This window comes from Capra hircus, unplaced genomic scaffold (genome assembly GCF_001704415.2).
Source record: "Capra hircus breed San Clemente unplaced genomic scaffold, ASM170441v1, whole genome shotgun sequence".
NCBI classification, from domain to species: Eukaryota; Metazoa; Chordata; class Mammalia; order Artiodactyla; family Bovidae; genus Capra; species Capra hircus.
The window spans coordinates 67,515-90,342 of NW_017189525.1; the positions used below are offsets into that span (position 1 = coordinate 67,515).

The 22,828-nt window shown below is 64.2% G+C and overlaps 1 protein-coding gene across 4 annotated transcripts in view; it reads left to right on the plus strand.

The window, feature by feature from the left end:
* The window catches only part of GAK (cyclin G associated kinase), a 49,418-nt gene extending 29,558 nt beyond the window's left edge, over positions 1-19,860 (plus strand). For 3 of the 4 annotated variants that reach the window (XM_018044353.1, XM_018044356.1, XM_018044357.1), the window contains 17 exons: positions 1,114-1,163; positions 1,622-1,770; positions 2,094-2,216; positions 2,969-3,102; positions 5,956-6,150; positions 6,473-6,590; positions 6,915-6,994; positions 10,377-10,570; positions 11,109-11,249; positions 11,337-11,729; positions 11,916-12,089; positions 12,571-12,681; positions 13,714-13,830; positions 17,639-17,863; positions 18,316-18,464; positions 19,078-19,254; positions 19,366-19,860. In XM_018044353.1, the coding sequence (XP_017899842.1) occupies positions 1,114-1,163; positions 1,622-1,770; positions 2,094-2,216; positions 2,969-3,102; positions 5,956-6,150; positions 6,473-6,590; positions 6,915-6,994; positions 10,377-10,570; positions 11,109-11,249; positions 11,337-11,729; positions 11,916-12,089; positions 12,571-12,681; positions 13,714-13,830; positions 17,639-17,863; positions 18,316-18,464; positions 19,078-19,254; positions 19,366-19,467 (2,632 nt within the window). In that variant the 3' untranslated portion in view covers positions 19,468-19,860. The remainder of the gene's footprint in view (positions 1-1,113; positions 1,164-1,621; positions 1,771-2,093; positions 2,217-2,968; positions 3,103-5,955; positions 6,151-6,472; positions 6,591-6,914; positions 6,995-10,376; positions 10,571-11,108; positions 11,250-11,336; positions 11,730-11,915; positions 12,090-12,570; positions 12,682-13,713; positions 13,831-17,638; positions 17,864-18,315; positions 18,465-19,077; positions 19,255-19,365) is intronic. The other variant, XM_018044354.1, reaches the window with a different exon arrangement.
* Positions 19,861-22,828: the final 2,968 nt, after the last annotated feature.

A 22,828-nucleotide genomic window follows, 5' to 3' on the forward strand; every position in this document is an offset into this window, starting at 1 on the left:
GGCTTTCGGGGATTCTGTTAAGATCTAGCTCAGAGGTTCCTCCCCAACAATGTCCAGTCTGCTCAGCATCAAAGGCAGCCTTCTTTTCTGCTCAGGGCCTCCGCCTCGCGTTTCCTTCTGTCTCTTGCTTAGAATTTGCACCTCTGCTTACTGTCTGACCTGCACGCTGCTGGCTTTAGCCGTTAGCGCCTTCAGCCGTTAGCCCCAGCTGTTTCTGGTTTTTGCGGCTGCGGGGTCTTCCTTGCCGCGTGGGCTTTTGCGGCGGGGAGGGCTGCCCTGCCGCGGTGGCAAGCAGGCTTCTCCTTGCGGGGCTTCTGCTGTTCCGAGAACGGGCTGCAGGTTGTGTGGGCTCAGCAGCCGCGGTCCCCGGTTTCCAGAGCAGAGGCCCAGGAGTTCTGGCACTTGGGATGCACGGTCTTGGTTCCTCCGTGGCACGTGGGCTCTTCCCAGATCAGGGATTGGACCCTTGTCCCCTGCGTTGGCAGGCACGTTCTTTACCACTGAGCCGCCAGAGAACCCCGACCCCAGCTGTTCCCGGCCTGGTAGCTCCAGCGCCCCTGCCATGTCTGGTCCTGATGCTCGTTCTGTTGCTTTAGACTGTTTCTCGGCCCTCGGTACCTTGTGAGTGTTTAGCCAGACGTGATGCACTGCGTCAGAAGCTGTCTTCATTCTGTCGGCATCTCTCTGCCAAACCCTCAGCGCCCACCTTCAGTAGTGAGAGGACAAAGGTCCTTCCTGTCGGGCCCTGCCTCCCCCTTGTGGTTCATAATTTCTCCTTCACCTCGTAGGTAGATGTCACTCCACACGTGCACACGTGTGCGTGTGTGCAGTCACCCGGGCACATGCGTGCACACTGACAGGCTGCAGCCTGAGCCCTGCAGCCTCTCGAGGACTCACTTCAGTTCCGGCTCACGAGCTCAGCGTAGAGATTCCCTGTGATAGCCAGGCGCCCTTTGTTCTTAACCCCAGCTATGCGAAGGTTCATGAGCTAACCGTAGAAATTCCCTGTGATAACCAAGCTCCCTTTGTTCTTAACCCCAGCTATGCGAAGGTTCATGAGCTAATCATAGAAATTCCCTGTAATAACCAAGCTCCCTTTGTTCTTAACCCCAGCTATGCGAAGGGAGACCTGGATCTTTCCTACATCACGTCCAGAATCGCAGGTACGCTTGCCAGCGCTAGCCATGAGGACGTCTTTTGGTTCTTTCCTGTCTGGTGACGTGCGCCGGGTGCCAGCCTCGGGTGTCTGTCCGTGTCCAGTGTGCCTCCAGGCCCTGCAGCCGGCAGTCCTGTGTCAACCCAGGACCCCGGTCAAGCCCCCTCCCCAGTCTGGAATGTTCTGAAAGGCTGAGGTCCTGAGGGAAGTGATGCGAGGCCACACATGTTAAGTCCAGACACTTGGAGAGCCTGTGGTGCTTCGGGCCGTGTAGAGGCTGAGCCTCAGGAGAGTCTTGGGGACCCCGACTGGGGATCCGATGAGCGGCAGGGCAGGGTCTGGGGGCCTCTGACCCCCCCTTCTCAGGACCACTGTGCTGACGGGCCGGCAGCCACGAGCAGAGGGGCCTCACCCGGCCGACCTCACACCATGGCTAGAGAGGCTGCGGGGGCTCCTGTCTTCCAGTCATGTCGTTCCCGGCGGAGGGCGTGGAGTCGGCCATCAAGAACAACATTGAGGACGTGCGGCTGTTCCTGGACTCGAAGCACCCAGGTCGCTACGCCGTCTACAACCTGTCCCCGCGGACCTACCGGCCCTCCAAGTTCCACAACCGGGTGAGCAGAGGGCTGGTGCCAATGCTTAGGGTCCACCCCGGATGCCGCCTGGGGGTTGGGGGCAGTTCTCGAGGACCTCTGATCGTCACTGAGCCCGCGGTGCCTCCAGAGGGAACACCAGGCCACGCAGTCTCCTCTGCTGTCGCTCGGCTCGCGGACGCCGTTCGCGGTGCAGAGAGTGAGCGCGGATGCGGCGGTCTGCAGCTCTGGCCACACGCGCTGGAGCCTGGCTCCCGAGCCCTGCTGCACGCCTGGGCGGGCGGCGTCGGGTGCTGTGGGGAGGCCCGTGTCTGCACCCCGCTGGCGAGCCGCCTTCCCTGCAGGTCTCTGACTGCGGCTGGGCCGCCCGGCGGGCCCCGAGCCTCCGCAGCCTGTACCGCCTCTGCAGGAACATGCACGCCTGGCTGCGCCGCGACCCCGGCAACGTCTGCGTGGTGCACTGCGTGGTGAGCGGGCAGCCTCCCTGGGCACTCAGGGCAGAGGGGCCTCCCGGCTCCCGGGCAGTGGCACTGGGATGAGACGAGTGGCCGTCTGGGCGGGCTCTCCCGGGGCTCCTCGCTGAGCTGCCCCACCTCGAGCGACACCGAGCGCCAGCCGCCGACCGCTCCTGGCCGTGGCTCTGCCTGGGCCTGCGCCATGGCCCGGGCCTGGTGCCCCGGGTGGGTCCTGTCGTCGCAGGGCGGCAGACGCTGGAGGGAGCAGCGGCTGTCGGGGCGGGTGGGGGGCGCAGGCCCTGCACCTGCTGTGTCCACGCCTGGGTCCCCTGGCAACAGGGCTTCCGGCAGAAAACCGTCCTCACGGTGGTCTTCCTGCCTCTTTGGTGGAAGACGGTGGGTCCCCTCAGGCTGCTCTGCATCCTGGGACCCTGTGTCTGACCCCCTTCTGGGGCTGAGGATTTGTGGACATCTTGTCCAGTGGGATATCTGCCGGAACCTGCCCTTGGAGGTCAGCGCTGCCATCCTGGTGTTGGTGACGTCAGGCAGGAGTGACGATAGGGAGTCATGAGGGTGCCCGTGGGTGGCCGGGCGCAGAGGTCGGGTCGGGACTGTGAGTGTGTAGTGTGTGGTCTGCCACCTCAGGCCTTCTGCTGTGGATCCCTGCGTCCCTGCCGCAGGTGGGGTTTCCTTAGCCCCCCGAGGAGCCCCAGCCCCAGGCAGAGGCCATGACCGTCCCATACATGCCCCACGCTCTGTCCTAGGATGGGAGGGCAGCGTCGGCCGTGGCCGTGTGCTCCTTCTTGTGCTTCTGCCGGCTCTTCAGCACCGCAGAGGCCGCTGTGTACATGTTCAGCATGAAGCGCTGCCCACCGGGCATCTGGCCATCCCACAAGAGGTACGGTGTCTGCCGTGGGGTGTGGGTGTGGCATTGGGGGCGCACAGGCCTGCAGGTGCAGTCGGGTGGCTTCACTTCCTGCCCCACCAGGGCCCTGGAGCAGCGCCTCTGTCCGTTCCTGGCCCCTGCTTTCCCAGCACCATGGCTTCTTGCTCGGTGGGCAGGGGCACGTGGCCCGCTGGCTCCAGCTTGCAGGTGGAGCGGCGTCTGGGAGCTCTCTGGGTGCACACGAGGGCAGCGCCCCCCTGTGCTGTGTCCCCTGCATCAGGGTCTGTGGGACACGTGGGTTTCCAGGCTGTCTTTGCTGACCACTTACACGAGATGGTTTCCTGGGTCTGCAGCTGGACCCTGCCCACCCGCTGCCTTTCTGGGGCCACTGCCTGCCCCCAGGCCAGCATGTTTCGCTTCCATCCACCTCGCGGCCAGAGGGAGCCTGGTGCTCTGAGGAGTCATTAGGCCCTGGAGCCTCTGGGGAGGCTTCCCTCCTCTGTGGGGAGGGCCTTGGAGCGGGCAGAGCTAGGGCCCTGACCCTGGGGGATGCTGGGGAGCGTCCAGGCTGGTGAGGCGCCGCTGTGGGCATCGCCCTCACTCGGGGTGGCTCCGTGGCCTGGATGGTGGGGTGGGGAGCTTGCCCCTCTCCTGGTTGTCGGCTCACTGCCCGGGGCAGCACCTTGTCCCTCACTCTCCTGAGAGGGCTAGCCACACTCTGATGTCTTCTGTGTGGCTCCAGGGGGTGGGGGCCCATCCACAGTGCAGAAAGGGCAGGAGAGCAAGGGCTGGGCTGCCAGGCAGGCTTCCGACCCTTTCAGCCTGTCAGCCTCCCGTGCGGGCGTACCCAGGGCTCCGGAGCTGTGCCTGCAGTGAGGGCCCCGCTCGGGGTTGTGGTCGGAGCCAGCAGTGTTGCTGCAAGTGTGTGTGTGCCTGGCCCTGGGCCCCCTAGTGGACCCCAGGCTGCTGCCCTGGAGACGTGCAAGTGTGGAGAGTGTCCGCCCCCCCTGCCCACAGCAGCTAAAGAGCAGTGCCAGCTCTGCGCACACAGCTTCTCCACGCCTGTCGCAGGGGCCGTCTTGGAGCCTTTGGCTGGCCGCCAGCCCAGGAGGGACAGGGCCCACAGGAGACGCAGGCGGGGTCTGCGCCCCAAGGACAGGTTGGCGAGGGAGGCTGCCGCTCAGGGGGCATGAGGTCACCCCAGGGACAGTCAGATGAGGCGGCCTGCCCCGAGACTCGGAAGCGTGCAGGGAAGTGTGGGGCTACTGGTCCGTGTGTCCGAGGCTCTGACGAAGTGGAGGCTGGAAGCCGTGCTTGAGCAGGGAGGGAGCCTGTCAGAAGCTCTGTGCCTGGAGGGGCGTAAATGCCATTGGGCCGTGTCACAGGACCCAACAGACATACCCCCAGGGTCCCTGTGGGAGATGGAGTCTGGAGGAGGTCCTGAGGATTCCCCCAAGTTAACGGAAGAGCTTGAGCCTTGGACGCCCGGAGGACACAGCAGGGCACAGGACAAGCCAGAAGGCACGCCTGGGCCGCCGGGAGCCACCACGGGCGCCCTCCACACGGCCAGTGTGGGTGCCGAGAGAGACGCGGAGGCCACGACGGGAGGCCTGGGGCGGGCTCGGGTGACCCAGGAGCTCGTGACGGGAGGCATGGGCCGGGGGCGGGCGGCGGTTGGGAAGCCGCTTCGTGGCGCTGTGGGCCTGCGCCCCGGCCCTCACGGAGGTGGGCAGGGGCGTGTGCGGGCCGCGCCCAGAGGCCGGAACTCCCGGTCATGCCGCCCGCCCGCTCTCAGTAACTGCCCAGGCTGCCTGCTCCTCTCGGCCTTGGCTCTTGCGTCTGCTTCCAAGCTCGCTCAGGCTGTGGACGTGGGTCACGGGTCCTGGTTTCTTGCTGTTGGTGAAAAGTGCCCAGGTCTCCTGGCACACGGCGGTCTTACCACAGCTGTCGCGAGTGGCGAGAGTGCTCTGGTGACATGAAGTGTGACAGTTGTGGGTTCAAATTCAGTCGTGGCCCCTGCTTGTTCCCGGGAGACAGGTTAGACCAGGGCCAGAGATGGCGGCGCCACAGAGAGGGGGAGGGGCCACGCAGAGGGGGTGGAGCCACACAGGGGGCGGTGCCTCAGTGGGGTGGCCCCACACGGAGGGGGCGGAGCCTCGCGGGGGCGGTGCCTCGAAGAAGGGGTGGAGCCTCAGGGAGGGGTGGTGCCATTACGGGGCAGAGCCACACCGGGGCCAGGCCACAGAGAGGGCAGTGCCTCAGAGCGGGCAGAGCCATGGAACCGTTGAAACGTGAAAGGAGTCGCAGGAGCAGGTTACAGACCCACAGAGCAGGACGCGGACGGTCTCAGTGGCCAGTCGAGCAAGTCGGTGGGTCAGATCAGAGCCGCAGCATGTCCCACGGTAGGAACGTGTGCTCAGAGCCCTCGGAAAGGGCCAGTCTGGGCCTGTAAACTGCAGCAGATTGAGAACAATAGAAGCCATGTGAGACGCGTTCCCAGGCCATTGAGGAGTTAATCCAGAAACCAGGACAGCAAGGCTGCTTTGGAAACCCTAGATGTTTCCAAGGGAAAAAACCTATTTCTGAGTAGCCATGAATCAGAGGGGAAGTCTCAAGGGAAATGTAAAGACACTTTGAACTGAGTGAAAACTGCGTCAGATCCACGAGATGACACTAGAACATTGCTTTGAGGGGAATTTCACATGAAATGCTTACCTGTGATTGAAAAAAGGTGGATGTCCTGACAGGATCCAGAGACAGGGAACATGCATGTGACGTAGCATGTGGGCTGCACGTGGAGCACGTGGATGATCCCGTGGGCCAAGTACGGAGCACGCGTGACCCGGCTTGCCTCCTGCCCTCCAGGTACATTGAGTACATGTGTGACATGGTGGCCGAGGAGCCTGTCACGCCCCACAGCAAGCCCATCCTGGTGAAGGCCGTGGTCATGACGCCAGTGCCGCTCTTCAGCAAGCAGAGGAGCGGCTGCAGGCCCTTCTGTGAGGTCTACGTGGGGGATGAGCGTGTGACCACCACGTCCCAGGAATACGACAAGATGAGGTGGGCTTGGGCGCACCCCTTCTGTCTGCGCAGCCTCATGCTCCTGGAGCTGTGGGAGGCGCCTGTTCTCTGGGCTTGCAGCTGGGTGGTGGGCCTCAGGGCGGTGGGCTGGAGGCAGAGCTGGCCGGAGCCCTTGGGGTTCCTCCGGGTCTTTGTGCTGAGTGGCTCCTTGGGCGTCATTTCCTGGAGCATCCTTCCGCCCAGACCCTGGCGTAATTTGGTAGAAAAACCACGAGGCAGGAGGAGACGCGCTTCGGTCTTCGTCAGCGTGTGTGTCTCTCGTTTACGTAAGGGAACTGCTGGTCTTGGTTCTGTTCTCCAGAGACTTTAAAATTGAGGATGGCAAAGCGGTCATTCCCCTGGGCATAACGGTCCAGGGGGACGTGCTCATCATCATCTATCATGCGAGGTCCACCCTAGGAGGAAGGCTGCAGGCCAAGGTAAGGGGGAGGGCGCCAACGGCCCTGGGCTCAAAGCTGAGCTTGGCCCTTCGTGTGCAGTGAGGGCCCCAGTCCTGCCTGTGCGGCAGAGCCGGTTGGCAGCCTGCACCTGCCCTCTGCACGGGCCTGAGGGCCTGCTGGGCTGTGGCCTGGGGCTCCCCTGCGGGCTGAGGAGCTGCTTGTCAGCAGAGGCACCACCCTGATGTCTGTGTGTACCCACGACCTGGATCCCTGCCTGCGGCTCTCAGACCCTAGGACCCGTGAGAAGCCTGGCAGGGCCCCCACCCAGCCTGAGGACGGCTGCTCCTGTGCTCCCTCCCGCAGATGGCGTCCATGAAGATGTTTCAGATCCAGTTTCACACAGGGTTCGTGCCTCGGAACGCAGCGACTGTGAAGTTTGCCAAGTATGTTGGTGCCGCACCATGGGGGGAAGGGGGGTTGGGGCACACAGACACCCCTGCTGTGGGTGGGGTGCAGATGAATGCCGCGCGGTGGAAACTGGCAGGGGCCCAGGAAGGCTCCTGCAGGAGGTGCACGCGGGGGCTGCTCGTGGTGATGGCTCGGGGGGCCCCCAGCGTCAGTGGTGTGGGCTGGAGGTGCTGCCCGTGTTTCTGCGTGTTGTTGCTCCTTTAAGAGCCTCGCGGCCCGTGTTTCCGCCTGCCGCTGCCCTCTAAGGGCCTCGCGGCCCGCGTTTCCGCCTGTCGTTGCCCTCTAAGAGCCTCGGGCCCTGTGTTTCCGCCTGTCGTTGCCCTCTAAGAGCCTCGTGGCCCGTGTTTCCGCCTGTCGTTGCCCTCTAAGAGCCTCGTGGCTCGGTCCGGTCTGTTAGTGTGTTTTCACGTTGGCTCCTTGCATTCTTCTTCATGTGACAACGAGACAGAGACGAGGAGGGTTGCATCTTTAGGCCTCAGGTTTTTCTCTTTCAGGGAGGCTGCCTCAGGGCTCCCATAGGCCTTGCTGCCTGAGGCGTGTCTCTCAGTAGATGCTGGTGATGAAGACACTGAGCAGAAGAGCTCCGCGCCTGAGCTGGGGGTGGCACTTCCTGCTTGGGTCACGTGTGCGGGGAACACAGGGGTTTCGCTGCAGGCCTGGAGCGGGTAGACAGGAGGTGGGTGTGACTCGGGGGCTGCGGACCGTCACAGCCGGAACCTCGAGCCGCCGCACGCGTGGCAGCAGGGTAGACGTGGGAACACGGTGGAGGTGGGGATGTCAAGTGCTGGGGAGAGGCCAGGCAGCCCTGTTTGGAGTCCGAGGAGAAGAGGATGCAGTGGAGACAGTGCTGGAAAGACCACTGGCCAGAAGTTTCCTGAAACTGATCTGAGAGACATCAAACCGTAGAAGCAAAGCTGGACGCCGGAGCCCCTCTGGTGGTCCCGTGGTTCAGACTCAGAGCTCCTAGTGCAGGGGGCCTGCGTGCGATCCCTGGTCAGGGAGCTAAAGTGCCGCAACGGAGCGTCCAGTGCAGCCGAAGGAAAAGCGCACCGGAAGCAGCACGCCGCTCCTGGAAGGAGGGGCGTCAAAGACCGAAGAGGGCCTTTCCAGCGCCCCCGAGGGGCCTGCAAAGGAAGGAGACCGGCAGCTGCCGTGCACCCGCGCGGTGGAGCCACGTTGGGGCACTTAACGGGAGAAGAGCGTCACCAGCTGGGAATTCCGCGTCCGGGGGAATCACCCTTCAAAAGCGACAGCCGGTCAGAGACGTGTTCAGGCAGTGGAATGTTTGCAGCGCGTGTGCCGCGGGTGGACCTGTGGGGCCGCGTCCAGGACACGTAAGGGAACGGGCATTGAGAAGAGAAAGCCCCTGTTAAAGGTGGGCAGGAGGCTCCTGGCACTTCAGAGGGATGGCGTCCACATGGCCTGTGAGCTCCTGGCGTGCCGCCGCGTCCCTTGTTGCCCGGGAAGCAGTTCAGAGCTGTGAAGGCGACAAGCACCACGTCGGGAGCCACGCAGAGTTAGAGTCTTCTCATGATGACAGTTCCTTGCGATGAAAACCGCTGAGATGGCCGTAGAGTTGGAGTCTTCTTGTGATGAGAACTACTGAGATGGCTATAGAGTTAGAGTCTTCCTCGTGGTGAGAACTCGCGCTGAGAACCACTGAGATCTCCATCTCAGCGACTTCCACGTGACAGGGCGGTGCCGCTAGCCCTGCCCCCAGAGCCTCAGGCTCAGTGGCTCCAGACTGGGTAGAGGCCAGTGCTGTTGGTGGGCGAGTGGTGGGTGAGCCGTGGCGCCACGTCTGTGACCCCTGGTGTCTGCTCGGGCCTCCCGTGGGGTCCCTGCGGCCTGAGCAGCGGCCACCCCTGGGGGTGTGGTCCTGCTTGTGTCTGGAGAGAGACTGGGTTTACTCTTCGTGGACAGGGTGCTGTGCTTCAGTGCAGGTCACACCTCTGAAAGTGGGCTCGTTGGTTAAAGAGGAGAAAGGCAAAGGCGTGCCTGGCGGGCTGTTGAAAGAGACGCTTCAGAAGGACTCAGATTCCTTGGGGGGCCTCCTGTGGTGGGGGCGGGGAGCAGGTGTGAGCGAGCACGGGACAGTCTGGGGCGAAAGCCAGTGCGTTTGTTCCCTGCCCAGTGGGTGGGGCCTGGGCCCTCTGAGACCCCAGCCCTTGGGGGACACTGGGGGCTGCACCTCTGGTCACAGACCTCATTGTGTCCTCACCGGCTGGGAAGACCCTGGCCTTGGGGCCGCCTCTGGGCGGGACCGGGCAGGGAGGCGGGGTGGGTGGCTGCCAGCAGGCTGCCAGGAGTGGGCCCCGGGGCCCTGCCGCCCTGGAGCTGAGCTTTAGCAGCCTCACGCCCTCTGTAGGCTGGTCCCCACCTTGTGGACGGGCCCCTCCCCAGGCCCTACACCGCCGTCGCTGTCGGCCTTCCCTGCCGTGGTCCCCGCGCCTTCTCCTCCCGACGGCTGACTGTCCCTGTCCCATCTTCTGGGGGCGCCCCACTGGGACCCGAAGGAGAGCCCCGCGGCCCGGCAGCCGCTCCGGCTGCACCCACGTGGGCCTGGCCTCACCCCGCAGAGGCCCCTGGTTCCCTCATCGTGCAGAGGGGTCATGGCTGCAAGGAATGGGAAGGACTGACCGGTGGACGTCACTCTGGTGTCACACGTGCTTGCTCACCCCATGTTGTTGGGTTGCGATGCCGCAGGCCCTCGGGGACCCGCCACTCCTATTTAGTTCCTCTCCTCGTCCCCTTACTGTTTTTACACGCACAAGCAGTAAGTAACGCGGACAGAGGTCAGCGAAGGATCCGCCTCGGGCCCTGCCGCCTGGCTGAGGAGCTGGGTTGCACCAGTGCCGTCCTCAGGTGGCCTCGGGGGAGGAGGCGCAGACTGGAATTCCCTGCAGGCGGAAGGCCGCAGGCCTCGGGCTGCCCGGTGAGCTGGCCGCCGAGGCCAGGCTGCTCCCACCCCGTGGGGTAGGCCATTGCCTCTGCAGCAGCTCCCAGAGGTCTTGGTTTGTGGGCATCTGTTCACAGGGGTTTTGCCAGGATGGATGGCATTGTTTTTATTTGAACCTGCATTTTACCATCTGAGAGCCTGATCCGATTTGAAGCCCAGGACCTGAGGGGTGATGGGAGTTGGGCTCCTGCTCTGAGAGTGTGGTCGGGTCTTGCTGCACACAGACCCCGCAGGCCCCTCTGACCCTTTGCTCGGTGGTGGCTTGCACGTCCAGAGCATGAGGCGCGGGCGTGGTGCCAGCCGAGAACGTGGCCCTGCCCCATGCTTGCATCCTGGTGGACGTTGACCCCTGAGGTGCCTGTAGTCCTTCCTAACCTGCGTTTGGCCTCCAACTGCAGGTATGACCTGGATGCTTGCGACATCCAGGAGAAATATCCCGACCTGTTCCAAGTGAGCCTGGAGGTGGAGGTGGAGCCCAGAGACAAGCCCGGCCGCGAGGCCCCGCCCTGGGAGGGTGCAGGCATGCGAGGGCTGAACCCCAAGATTCTCTTCTCCAGCCGGGAAGAGCAGCAGGACGTCCTGTCCAAGTTTGGTGAGCTCTGGCGTTGTGGGCGCGCCTGCGGGGCCCCCCGCAGAGGTCATCCTGGTGGCCCCCCGTCCGTGTGTCACGGCACCTCTTTGCAGAGCACTTGTGAGCGAGCGCAGGAGGCTCCCTGGCGGTGGCCCTGGGGCTCCCTTGGCCGCAGTGCGAGCTGCCTGTGTTCTCGGCTGGCTTTCTCTCCATGTTCTATGTGAGGTGTAGCTGCTGCCGAGTCGCTTCAGTCGTGTCCGACTCTGCAACCTCATAGACGGCAGCCTACCTGGCTCCCCCATTCCTGGGATTCTCTAGGCAAGAATACTGGAGCGGGTTGCCAGCTAAGTGTTCCTAAAAAGCCCGTACACCTCTGTGAGCACCTGTGTGTGCGTGGGTCTACACGTGTGCACACGTGTGGCCTTGGGCAGCAGCGGTATCCATTCACAGGTGGGCCCACGTCGGTCGTCCTGTGGGCTCTGGATGTGCGAGCTCGTCCCAGCCCTGGGCCTGGTCCCGGAGCCCTGAGTGGGGGGCCTGACACCCCCTCTTCCTGCAGGGAAGCCAGAGCTCCCCCGGCAGCCTGGGTCCACTGCACAGTATGACGCCGAGGCCAGGCCTGCAGATGCTGAGCCCGAGTCGGACTCGCCGCATTGCAGCGCGGATGCCGACCACTTCCTGCACACGCTGGACTGGCGGGGTGGGTCGTTGGGCCTGGCTGCCCCGTGGGGCTCCCCTTGGCGCCCCCTCGTGCTGAGCCACAGCTGCCCTGCTGTCGTCTTTGCAGAGGACCGGGACTCTACCACGGGCCCGGAGGGTCACCTAGCTGAGGAGGATCCCTCTGCCGTGGCTGAGGACGGTTGTGGGAGCGAGCCATCCGACGAGGAAGCCCCGACGCCCTCTGGGGAGAGCGGGGACACGGCAGACGAGGATGCGCCCGACCCCACCGCGCCGCAGGAGGACAGCGTGGACCTCCTGGGGCTGCACGCGGAGGCGGGGCCCGCGCCCACCCCCCAGGCCCCCGGCGGCCCCCCCAGCAATGCAGACCTGCTCAGCTGCCTGCTTGGGGCCCCAGGCCCCACTCCGGAGGGCGCTGCAGGGGGCCTGCTCGACAGGGACACGGCCCTGCTCTTCAGCAGCCCGGCCCCCGCGCCTCGCACCGAGACCACCGCCCCAGCCGGTAGGTGCTGCCGCTGGTAGTGCCCTGCCGTTCAGGCACCTCGAGCCATCGCCAGGCGGTGCTGGTCAGTGCTGACCCCGCACTTGGGGCCCAGGTGCCTGGGGAGGGTCGTCCCAGGGTGGGTGCCTGGGCTGAGTGTGCATTGCCGTGCCCGAACTCACGCCCGCCCACTCGGTGTCGTTGCAGCTGACCCATTCGGCCCCCTCCTGCTGCCGCCCGACACGGATGCCCCCCCCAGCTCGCAGCCTGACCTCTTCGGGGAATTCCTCAACTCGGCCGCCCCAGCCACCCAGCCCACGCCCTTCCCCTCCACCCACAGCGCTCCGCCGCCGGCCTGCAGCACCGACTTCCTGCGTCTGGGTGAGGGCGGCCTCTGCTCCTGGGTGTTGGGCGGGCGGGCATGGCCTCAGGTCCTCCCTCCCCTGGGGCGGGGGCGCAGCCGGTGTCTGCACCGTGCACCCGGCTGGGTTCAGGGGGCAGGAGGCAGGTTTGGGGGTGTCGGTGTGTGGCTGGCTGCAGCGGGAGGAGGCCCCTGAAGAACCCCTCGAGGAACCAGACACTGGTCTCCGCACCGCCCTCAGAGTCTCCGCTTGCTGACCCCGCACGCCGTGTCCTCAGCCTGAGGGAACCAGTTGGAGGGCGGCCTGGAGGGTGTGAGCACAGCCTGAGGGGGCCTTGGTGCCCAGCAGAGCCTGGCCCCCTGCCCCGCCACCCGAGCAAGGGATGGGGGCGCCCCGTGGTCGGAGCTCATAGCCAGCCTGTCCCCGGGGCCCTGAGAGCCCATGTGAGGCTGTGTGTCCGCCCTGCCGGGGACCCTCAGAAAGCACCACTATCTTCCCAGGGGACCTGCCCGCCGAGCCCAGCAAGATGACAGCCTCTGCCAGCCACCCCGACCTGCTGGGAACCTGGGACGCCTGGGCCGAGGCACCGGCCCCCGCGCTGGCTGCAGATGGTTAGTGGGGAGACTGTGCCCTCCCCAAGGAGGCGGGTCAGGAGCGGGGCCCAGCCCCTCCCTGCCATACTTGGGGCTGGTTCTGAAGTTTTCACCCCGACCGTTCCTTAGCGCCTCCTGCAGGGCCGCCGGGAGGCTGCAGGCTGTCCTGGTCTGCCCTCCTGGGGCCGGGAGGGCACCTGGCCTCTCCCTTGCCAGGTGTGTCCTCTAAGAGACGCCTGTGCTGAGTTGTGCTCTGGAGGCAGCGGTGTGTGTGAGGCCCGTGGCACATGCTCGCTCAGTTCTGTTCATCTGCGGGCCGTGACTTTACAGATGTGCGTGCGCACGCTGAGTCGCTTCAGTCCTGTCTGTCTGTGACCCCGAGGACCCCAAGGCTCCTATGTCTGTGGGGTTCACCAGGCAAGAATCTTGGAGTGGTCACCGGACCCTCCAGGGGATTGTCCCAACCCAGGGGTCAACCCGGGTCTCTCTGAGCGCCTGCCCTGGCAGGCGAGCTCCTCATCACTACGCTGCCTGGGAAGCCGGTTCCAGAGGGGACTCCGGCGGCCTCACAGGCCGTCCGCCCTCTCCGTTCGGTTTCCTCGTTATTGAGGGAGGTTGGTCATTGTTTTGTAGGGGTCTGCTTCTCTGTGTTTCTTTTGAGAACTGCTCCACGTTCTTGATTTCTCTGAATCAGAGACTCACCCTTTTCCATTTACTTGATAAGAGCTCTTTCTGAGCTGCTGTCACTTGTAATGACCCCACAGTGACTCCTCAGTGACCCAGGAGTTGGGGCAGGACAGCGTGTAGAGTCGCGGAGAGTGTGGGAAAGCACACTCGCGCTCTGGGTGCGCGCCGAGGGGCGGCGGGGCAGGCCCAGGCGGTTTGCACGGGCTGCCAGGGGAGCGCCCCACGGAGCCTGGGGGCTGGCTCCGCTGCACGTGGGCTTGTCCCACGTGAGGTGGCTCACCCAGTGAGGCCTTCAGCACGTGAGCTGGGGCAGAGGCTGTGCCTCTCCAGTGCGTGGGTTCTGACGCCCCTGCTCTTCTCCAGGCCCCTTCTTCTCTCCTGGAGACCAACCGGCCCCTTCTGGCCTTCCGGCCAGCCAGACCAAGTCTCAGAGCCAGGACCCATTTGCAGACATTGGTGACCTCAGTTCCGGCCTCCAAGGTAACCTGACGGCCACCTGAGGCACGTGGGGAGCACCAGGCCTCTCTCGGGGGGGAGTCTGCACTCCCCTGAGGCACGTGGGGAGCACCAGGCCTCTCTGGGGGGAATCTGCACCCCCCTGAGGCACGTGGGGAGCACCAGGCCTCTTGGTGGGGGAGTCTGCACTCCCCTGAGGCATGTGGGGAGCACCAGGTCTCTCTGGGGGGGAGTCTGCACCCACGTGAGGCATGTGGGGAGCACCAGGCCTCTCTGGGGGGGAGAGTCTGCACCCCCCTGAGGCACGTGGGGAGTACCAGGCCTCTCTGGGGGGAATCTACACCCCACCCCCCTGAGGCACATGGGGAGCACCAGGCCTCTTAGGGGGGGCTCTGCACCCCCCTGAGGCCGTGGAGAGCACCAGGCCTCTCTGGGGGGTCTGACCTCGCTGAGGTGCGGCCTCACCTGGTCCCCCAGGGCCCAGCAATAGCAGGAGATGCTCCTCTGCCTCCTCTCACGAGCTTGTCGCCGAGACAACGCCAGGAGCTGCCAGAGCAGCTCCTCTGCTGGCCCCGTGGGGTGTGGGGGCCAGCTGGGGGCTGCCTCAGCCCAGGATGGTGGAACCTGCCTGCCTGGCTCGGGGTGTGGGGCTGGGGTGCAGAATTCACCACCATCACTGTCCTTTCTGAGAAGCTCTCTAAGGACGTTGGGTCTTGGGAAGCCATGAGTGTGTCTCCTCCCTTGGCAGTTGGGAAGCGTGTGGAATTTTAGGTGAAAGTGACATCCCCAGACGCTTGCCAGAGTTTCCCAAGGTTCCGTTGTCCCCCGAGCGTGTTCCTGGGACTGCGGGTGTGTCCGGGCTCTCTGAGGCAGGGCCACCCAGGGCCTCTCGGGCGCTGCCTGTGGTGGAAAGGACTTCTCAGGGTCCGGGGCGCCCGCTCTCAGGGTGGAGCCCCGCCTTCAGCCCGGCACTGTGACCCCAGACGTCCATCACACCCCCCTCAGAAAGCAGAGCCCTGCGTGAAGCTCATGGCGCTGAAAGAAACAGACCCGCGTTCTAGCTGGAGACCTCAGCATCCCTGTGTCGGCACGGATGGAGCCGCCAGACGGAAGGCCAGAGAAGCTGTGGGGCTTCCACAGGACGCTGCCCAGCAGCAGGACACAGGCCCTCCGCACCCAAGCAGCCGCCAGGAAAGGCCACACACTGGGCTGCGAACGACCCTCAGCAAGAGAGCGGAGACCACAGCGTGCGCCACTCCCCGACCAGCAAAGCCAAACGAGGAGTCGGTGACAGTGAGACAACTCAGAAATCCAGCTTTTCAGAACTGAATGACACAAGTTATGTGGCAAGTCTTAAGGGAAATAAAATTGCCAAACAGAATGAAAACACAAGATAGCTAAACGTTAGCTTTGCAGCTAGAGCACCGCTGGGAGGGAGATGTGTGTCATTGAGCGCAAGCAGTTTGGAAAAGAGGAGACGGCTCACTGGTGGCGTGCGTTCTCAGCTAAAGATGCTTGTAAAGCAAAGTAAGCTCAAAGAAAATGGAAGGAAATGATGAAAAGCCCAAATCAGTGAGAAAGAAAAGAAAATTGAAGAAAATGGGTTGATCAAAACATCAGTTCTCTGCGAAGATCAGTAAAGCTGACAAGTCTCTCCTAAGATGGTTTTAAAAGAGAGGCTAGCGAGAGTCGGCCGCAGAGCCTGGAGGTGCCAGAGGAAGACGGACTCGTGGCCTCAGCCCTGCACCCGGGCCTGCTGTGCGGGACCACGCGGGGAGGCGGGTTGCTGGAGGGGTCTGTAACCATGACGAACATGAGCTCAGTCAGAAACTGCTGATGGAGGAAATCTCTAGGCCCCGCTGTAGAATTCCACCAAATGTTTAAAGAACACCAGTTCTGCATGGTCTTTCTAGGAAGTAGGAAGAGGAGGGAATATTTTGCACTTGATTCTATGAGGCTGGTATCGCTCTGATACCAAAACCAGACGGAGACAGTGCAGAAGAAAACCAGAGGCCCCAAGGCAGCATTGTTCACAGACCAACGCGAGCGCGCGCCACGGCCAGGCAGGGCTTGTCCCAGAAGGCAGGGCTTGTCCCAGAAGGCACGGCCGGCTCAGCACCCGCAGACCCACGAGCAGGGCCCGCGTCAGCTGGCTCCGGAGGGGAACTGTGTGATCGCACCCACGGTGCAGAAAAGGTGTCTGCAGAGTCCAGCCCCACTGTGGGGGGCACTCCCGACAGGCCGGTGGCTCGCAGTCTGTAGACTTGAGCCAGCGCATCTTCAGAGTCCTGCTGCCCGCCTCACGCTGGTTTTCAGAAGACCGCACACTCCCCGGGGCTGACCCCGACAGTGTACTCAGGCAGGAGAGGGCAGAAGGGACAGGCGTGTGGGCGTGTGCAGACAGTGCTGTCTGCCTGGGAAAGCACTTCAGGTCCCAGGACGTGGGAGCGACAGACACACCAGGGCTGCTCGTGCTCGCTGGCGTCGCCAGCAGGGAGCCCCCAGTTCAGAGCAGCCCCGTCTGCAGTCACCACAGAAGAAGGAAGGGGGAACTCACAGCTCTTACTGAGCAGGCACCGGGCTTGTGAAGCTAGGAAGCCGACAGGACAGAGGCCGGGGAGCCTTGGGGACTAGCTCGCCGCCCAAGGGCCAGCAAGGGGAAGGCTCTCCGGCAGCGTGTAAGGCGTCAGCTTAGTCCCCACCGAAATTCAGACGGACTCACTGTAGAACTTATCGGAGAGCTGGGGGAGGGGGTCCGTTCAGCCCACCAGGCCCTGGAGGACTCTAGCTTCTGGAATTAGCCTTGCGTGGTGTGGGCGGGACAGACACACGGGTCCCAGGGCAGGATGGAGGAGCTGGAAGACAGCGGTGCAAAGCTATTCGTAGAGGCACTGGGCAAGGAAAGAGGCCTCGCCCTGAGCTTCCCACTTTAAACAGCAAGTAAGGGGCCACTGCTCAGAGGCGGCTGTAGATTTCTGAAGCCTTTAGGAGAGAACCAGAAAGGCATGCCACCTGGACCACGATCCGTAGAGGAAAACGGGTAAATTGGACTTGATCAGAAGATCTGGCTGCTGAAGGCTGTCAGCAGGATGAGAAGCTGGAGTGGGGAAAAGGCTCTGAGCCACACGCGCACCAGCTCCCGCGCACGTCGGGACAGCAACAGCGAAACAGCCGGACGCGTCTGCCTTGGAGTGAGCAAGCGACAAAGAGGACGGCAGCCCCGCCCCGTGCCCGGGGCAGCGCCAGGCGCAGAGCTGGCGTCCGTGGCTCCCCATGGACCCGACCTCCCTGCTGGTCACCCCAGAGGCACATGCAGGCTGCTTGGGGGTCCGGCCCCAGCACACACGGCCGCCGCTGGCAGTGGCCTCAGATGGAACCTGCCGGAGCCCTTCACAGCATGTCCGCCTGCCAGGCTGCTGGCAACAAGGGGCAGCTGGGCGTGTCCTGAGCGAGAAGAGCCTATCACAAAGGCTGCCTGTCCTGTGATTCCACTTCCAGAAAGTTCTTGAGATGATGGTCACGGGTCAGAAAACTGGGATGTCTTGACCCTGCTGCTTGCGTGAATTTGTACACACGTGAAGTGGCCAAGGACCATACACGTGACATGCAACTTGCCCACGTGTGCCAGTCGGGGGCTGGGGGCTCTGGGCACTGGTTTTCAGTTTCCTGGACTGGGTCCTGCGTGTGAACGCGTGGGGAGGGGAGCCCGCCGGGCGCCAGCTCGACATGGCCTGTCGCAGCCGCCGACCTGGGGCACAGTCCCCAAGGGCTGAGCGCTGCAGGTAGCCCGTGTGGGCCGTCGCTGACGCTCCCGCGGGAACTGTCTCCCCAGGCTCGCCTGCTGCGGCTGCTCCTGGGGGCTTCAGTCCCAAAGCAGCACCCCCTCCCAAGGCCAGTGGCTCCTGGCAGACGAGTCGGCCCCCAGCCCAGGGCACCCCGTGGCCCCCCCAAGCCAAGCCGCCCCCCAAAGCCAGTGTGCAGCCAAGGCCTAACTACACCTCCAGCTTCAGTGTGATCGGCAGCCGGGAGGAGCGGGGGGTCCGCGCCCCCAGCTTCGGTGAGTCCCCTCCCACCCCGGGCCCGTGAAGGGAGCACAGCAAAGCCACGTCTTGTCTTGTCCGGCTCAGTTCAGTCCTGGGGAAGGGCGTTTAAAGAGACTCCACCGGTGGGAGCCCCTTGGGACGGAAGTTCACGGTTTCAGGCCTGTGTCTTCGTGATCTCTGCCCCTGGCAGGCACTTCCGGCGGCCAGGCCACGCTGTCCAGGAGCCTCCTCTGCCTCGCTGGCCGGGCAGCGGTGGCCGGGCCAGACCTGACTGCAGCATTCTCCTCGGGGGGTCCCGACACCTGCCACGATGCCGCCCACCCTGGCGAGCCTGCAGCTTGGGCAGCTCCTTTGGCCACTGCCCGTCTCCTTGCTGTGCCTCCGTCGAAGGGGTCCTTGAGCCCCTGCCCAGCACGGAGGGGCTGGCGGGCTGCCTGGGCGCCCCTGACCGTCTGCTCGCCTGCAGGTCCAAAGCCGAGGGTGTCCGAGAACGACTTTGAAGACCTGCTGCCCAGCCAAGGCTTCTCCTCGAGAGCCGACAGGAAGGGGCCTCGGACCATCGCTGAGATGAGGAGGCAGGACCAGGCCCGGGACGCGGACCCGCTGAAGCTGAAGGTACTGGGGGAGGGGTGCAGCCGGGCGGCTGCCGCCTCAGACGTGAGGGCCTCCGTGCGGCACGCTGCGGGGAGGGGGCGTCCGTCTGCATTCACTGCTCTTCTGAAGGCTTTGCGGTGAAAGATCGCCACCTCCACGTGGCTGGGACGAGAGCCTTCCGCTCGTTAAGCTCGCTCCTCTGAGGCCAGCCAGGTGTGACTCTGGTCAGGGTCTGACCCGCAGAGACCCCAGGGTGGTGGACATCTGTGTGCTCACACCCCGGACGTCGGCGGACAGGTGGGGGACGGGACCTCAGGGTTCTCCGAGAGGCCCCTTGGGAGTCCAGCCTCGTTCCACCGGTCGCTGGGGCCCCAGGCTGGGGACAGGCGGAGGCTGCGACAGCAGGTCGTCCGGACATCCTGCCGAGGACGGGGTCCCTGGTTCCACACGCCAGTCTCATCCACTTCCCGTTCGTCCAGACCCGGGGACATGCTGGCTGTGCCCGGGGGGGTCAATGCAGAAACGGGGCCACGTGTCTTCACGGTCAGAGCCCGGCTCCGTGGGGCTCACGCCAGCTGTGGGGCTGGTACAGGCCGGGTCCCAGCGCCCCTCAGCGGCACCTCGTCTCCTGCAGCTTCTGGAGTGGACGGAGGGCAAGGAGAGAAACATCCGTGCCCTGCTGTCCACGCTGCACACGGCGCTGTGGGATGGCGAGAGCCGCTGGACGCCGGTGGGCATGGCTGACCTGGTGACGCCTGCGCAAGTGAAGAAGCACTACCGCCGTGCCGTGCTGGTGGTCCACCCCGACAAGGTGGGCGCGGGCGTGGGCGCCGGGGTGGGGTCCCCTGGACAAGGCGGGCGTGGACGCTGGGGTGGCTGGGCGCAGGAAGGGGCCGCCCTCACGGTGCCATCCGCCCCGCAGGCCCGGGGCCAGCCCTACGAGCAGTACGCCCGGATGATCTTCATGGAGCTCAGCGACGCCTGGGCCGAGTTCGAGAGCCAGGGCTCCCGGCCGCTCTTCTGATCCCGGGCGCGGCTGTGTGTCTGGCTCTGGAGCCGGTGCTCTGAGCGGCCCTTGAGGGTGGCCGGGGCTCCGGCGGCGTGGGCAGGCGTGGCTGCAGCCGGTCGTCGCGTCGTGCCCGTGTGCTCAGCGGGTCGGAGCCGATGGCGCTCCCGACAGGAGAAGAGAAAGCATTCCAAAGCCTCCCAGTTCTCTCATTTTCCCTCTTGGCCCCAGAGGAAGCGTGGCGCTCCATGCTCCCACGCGTGTCGCAGCCGTGATCTGTTTTGTCTGGTGGCGCATCCACGAGGTGGGCGGCGCCACGCTGCTGACCTGTGTGATCTGTCCGTGAGCGTTCGTGTCTCCCCTGTAATCAGCCTGGTGACCACTGTACAGAATTAAACTATTTTCTGATGATCCTCGTCTCCGGCTGCCCCTCCACCTCCCCGCCCGTCTGCCGCTGTCCGCAGAGGTGCAGTGCAGGGACCCTGCCCCACGGCACCAGGCTCCTCGTCCACGCTGAGCCAGACCCTCTACGGGCCCCGGGCTGGTGGTCAGTTGCAGCAGGAAGGCCGGGTGGTGTGGGCCTGGGGTCAGCACATCAAGACGGCCGGCAGCGGCTCTGCACCTTGGGATTTTGGTTGGAGGTGACGGTCCAGCCTCCTGTGTGTCCGCACCCCTGGGCTCGTCCCCTCCTGGCCGCCCGGCACCCGTGGCCCGGCCCTGCCAGAGTTGCCGCCTGGAGTGCTGCGGGCTGGCTCTGCACACTCTGCCCACACTGTGCCCGATGTATGAGTCACTGAGGCGGCTGTGATGCCAGGGAGATGGAGGAGGGCGCCACCGGTCTCAGGACCCACCCCACACTGCGCTCTGGGCACGTCCTCAAGATCAAGGCTTCACCTGGGAGTCTGGGCAGCTGGACTCTGACCCGAAGCCTCCGGGACCTTCCTGGTCCCGCGTAGGGCGAGCCTGTGGCTCCCGGTGAGGCCCCGGGCCTTCCAGCCTCTGCCCCTGGGCCCCCTCACCCCCATCCTGGGCCACAGGTCTGAGCAGAGGGCAGCAGAGGAGGCCGAGGGCCCGGCCGCTGCTCCGTCCCCTCTGAGGTGGCCGCCTCACCACCTGGTTGGTGCAGCCATAGGTGGCTGGGAGGCGTAAACCTGGCCCTCTGCAGGCTGAGGCCTCCTGAAGAACAGCGAATGGCCCAAGTAGGCCCGAGGGTGCACACGCGCATCCCGGGTGCCAGCTCAGGCCCTGGAGGGCCCTCCCTCCCCTGGGTCTGGTGGGCGCGCCCTCACGTCCCCAGCTGTTAGCACCGGGGTGGGTGACAGCCCCAGTGTGCCCATTCTCCAGAGACCAGGCGTGGCCCCTGCAGTGGCTCCGGGGCTCAGGGAGTGAGTCTGGCCCTGAGCCAGCACCGCCAGCCACGCCCCCGCTCGCAGAGGCTGTGGGGGGCGCCTCTGCAGAGATTGGGTCTGGAGACAGACCTCCTGTGCCCCTGTGGCCCCAGGATCCCCTCGTCTGGCCACCGCCCTTAGAGGCCCCAGCCAGCATGCACTCGAGCATCTGGGTGACGAGTGTCGCGAGGGACACGGCCCTTGTCCCGCACGGCCCATCCCTCCCAGCCTGCCCCCCGTGGCCTCTGCTGCCCCCCGAGTCCCAGCAGGCATTGAGCCCTGAGTCTGGAGGTGGGCTTGTGATTCCTCTGCAGGAAGCCCTCGATGGCGGACCCTCGTCACGCTCCTGCCACGTGGCTCTCCTCGCCTCGGGGAGGCCACGCGCCCCGGGGTTTGTGGGCTGGGGGCCCTCGGGTGCCGCGGGACACCCATGTGCTTGGCTCCAGCACAAAAGGCGGGCTGGAGTCCCGCCCTTGTTGGATTCCCGACAAACGCCCGTTTGTGGAAAGGACTCGTTTGCCTGTGAACCTTCACCAGCACCCTTGGAGCAGCCCAGGAAGACGGGCCAGGCCAGCTCAGCTGCCGACCTCCGCTGGCTCCCTGGCCTGCCCTGGTCACTCCCGAGGCCTCAGAGAGGAACTGCTGCCCCCGGCCCGAGCCCGGGCTCTGCCTTGGGGGACCCAGGGTTAGACCCCCTCGGGCCCCGCAGGGCCCCTGGTCGTGGCAGTTCCCTTGCCGCCCAGCTGGGGCTGAGCCCACTGCCCGCAGGACCAAGCCCCAGACCGCCTGGTAGACGCGGGTCCCTCACAGACCTCGGGAATCGCCCTGTCCCATCGTGCGGGGTGACTGTCCCCGGGTCTGTGAACGGGCCCAGGAGAAGCACCCCTGCCCAGGTGGGAGTTCAGAGGTGGGAATGGAGACCCTCTGTCCAGCATGAAGCCAGCTCGGACCCCCTCTCTCTGCAGCCACTGGGCCCGGGCCCCCCAGCGCCCTGGGGTGCCCTTGGGCATGCTGGGCCCTGCCAGGAACTGCTGCGCCTGCCCTGCACCCCAGGGACGACACAGCTGGGGCCGCGGTGCTGGGACGGCCCCTCCCCAGTGCCCGGCTGTGGGAGGGGGGCTTGCTGCCCGGAGGGCCCGGCAACACACCACACACACACACACACACACACAACACACAAAAAAAAAAAAAAAAAACACAACACACTACAAAAAAAAAAACACACACATACACACACCACACATAACACACACACATACAACACACAATACACATACCACACCACAGCACACACACACACATACACAACACACACACACACCACAACACAACACCCACACACACTACACACACACACACATCCACCACACACAACCATACACACACCACACATACACATACACACACACACACCACACACACACAGACACACACACACATACACACACACACACACACACACACACACACACCACATACCACCACACAGCACAACACCAACACAATCCACACACAACACATACCACACACACATACACACAAACCACAACACAAACACAACACACACATACACACATACACACACACACACACACATACCACACACACACACAGAATACCACAAACATACACACCCACAACACAACACACACACACATACACACACACACACACACACCACACACACCAACACCCACACACACACACATACACACACACCAACACAAACCACACACCATACACACATACACACACACACCCACACATACACACACACACACCACACACACCACACACATACACCAAGCATCACACCACACCACACACCATACACACACACTACACACAGAACACCACACACACTACACACACAAACACATCCCACACACACACACCAACACACCAACACACAATCAACACACAGCACACAACTCACAACCACACATACACATACCACACACATACCAACAGACACACAACAAGCACACACA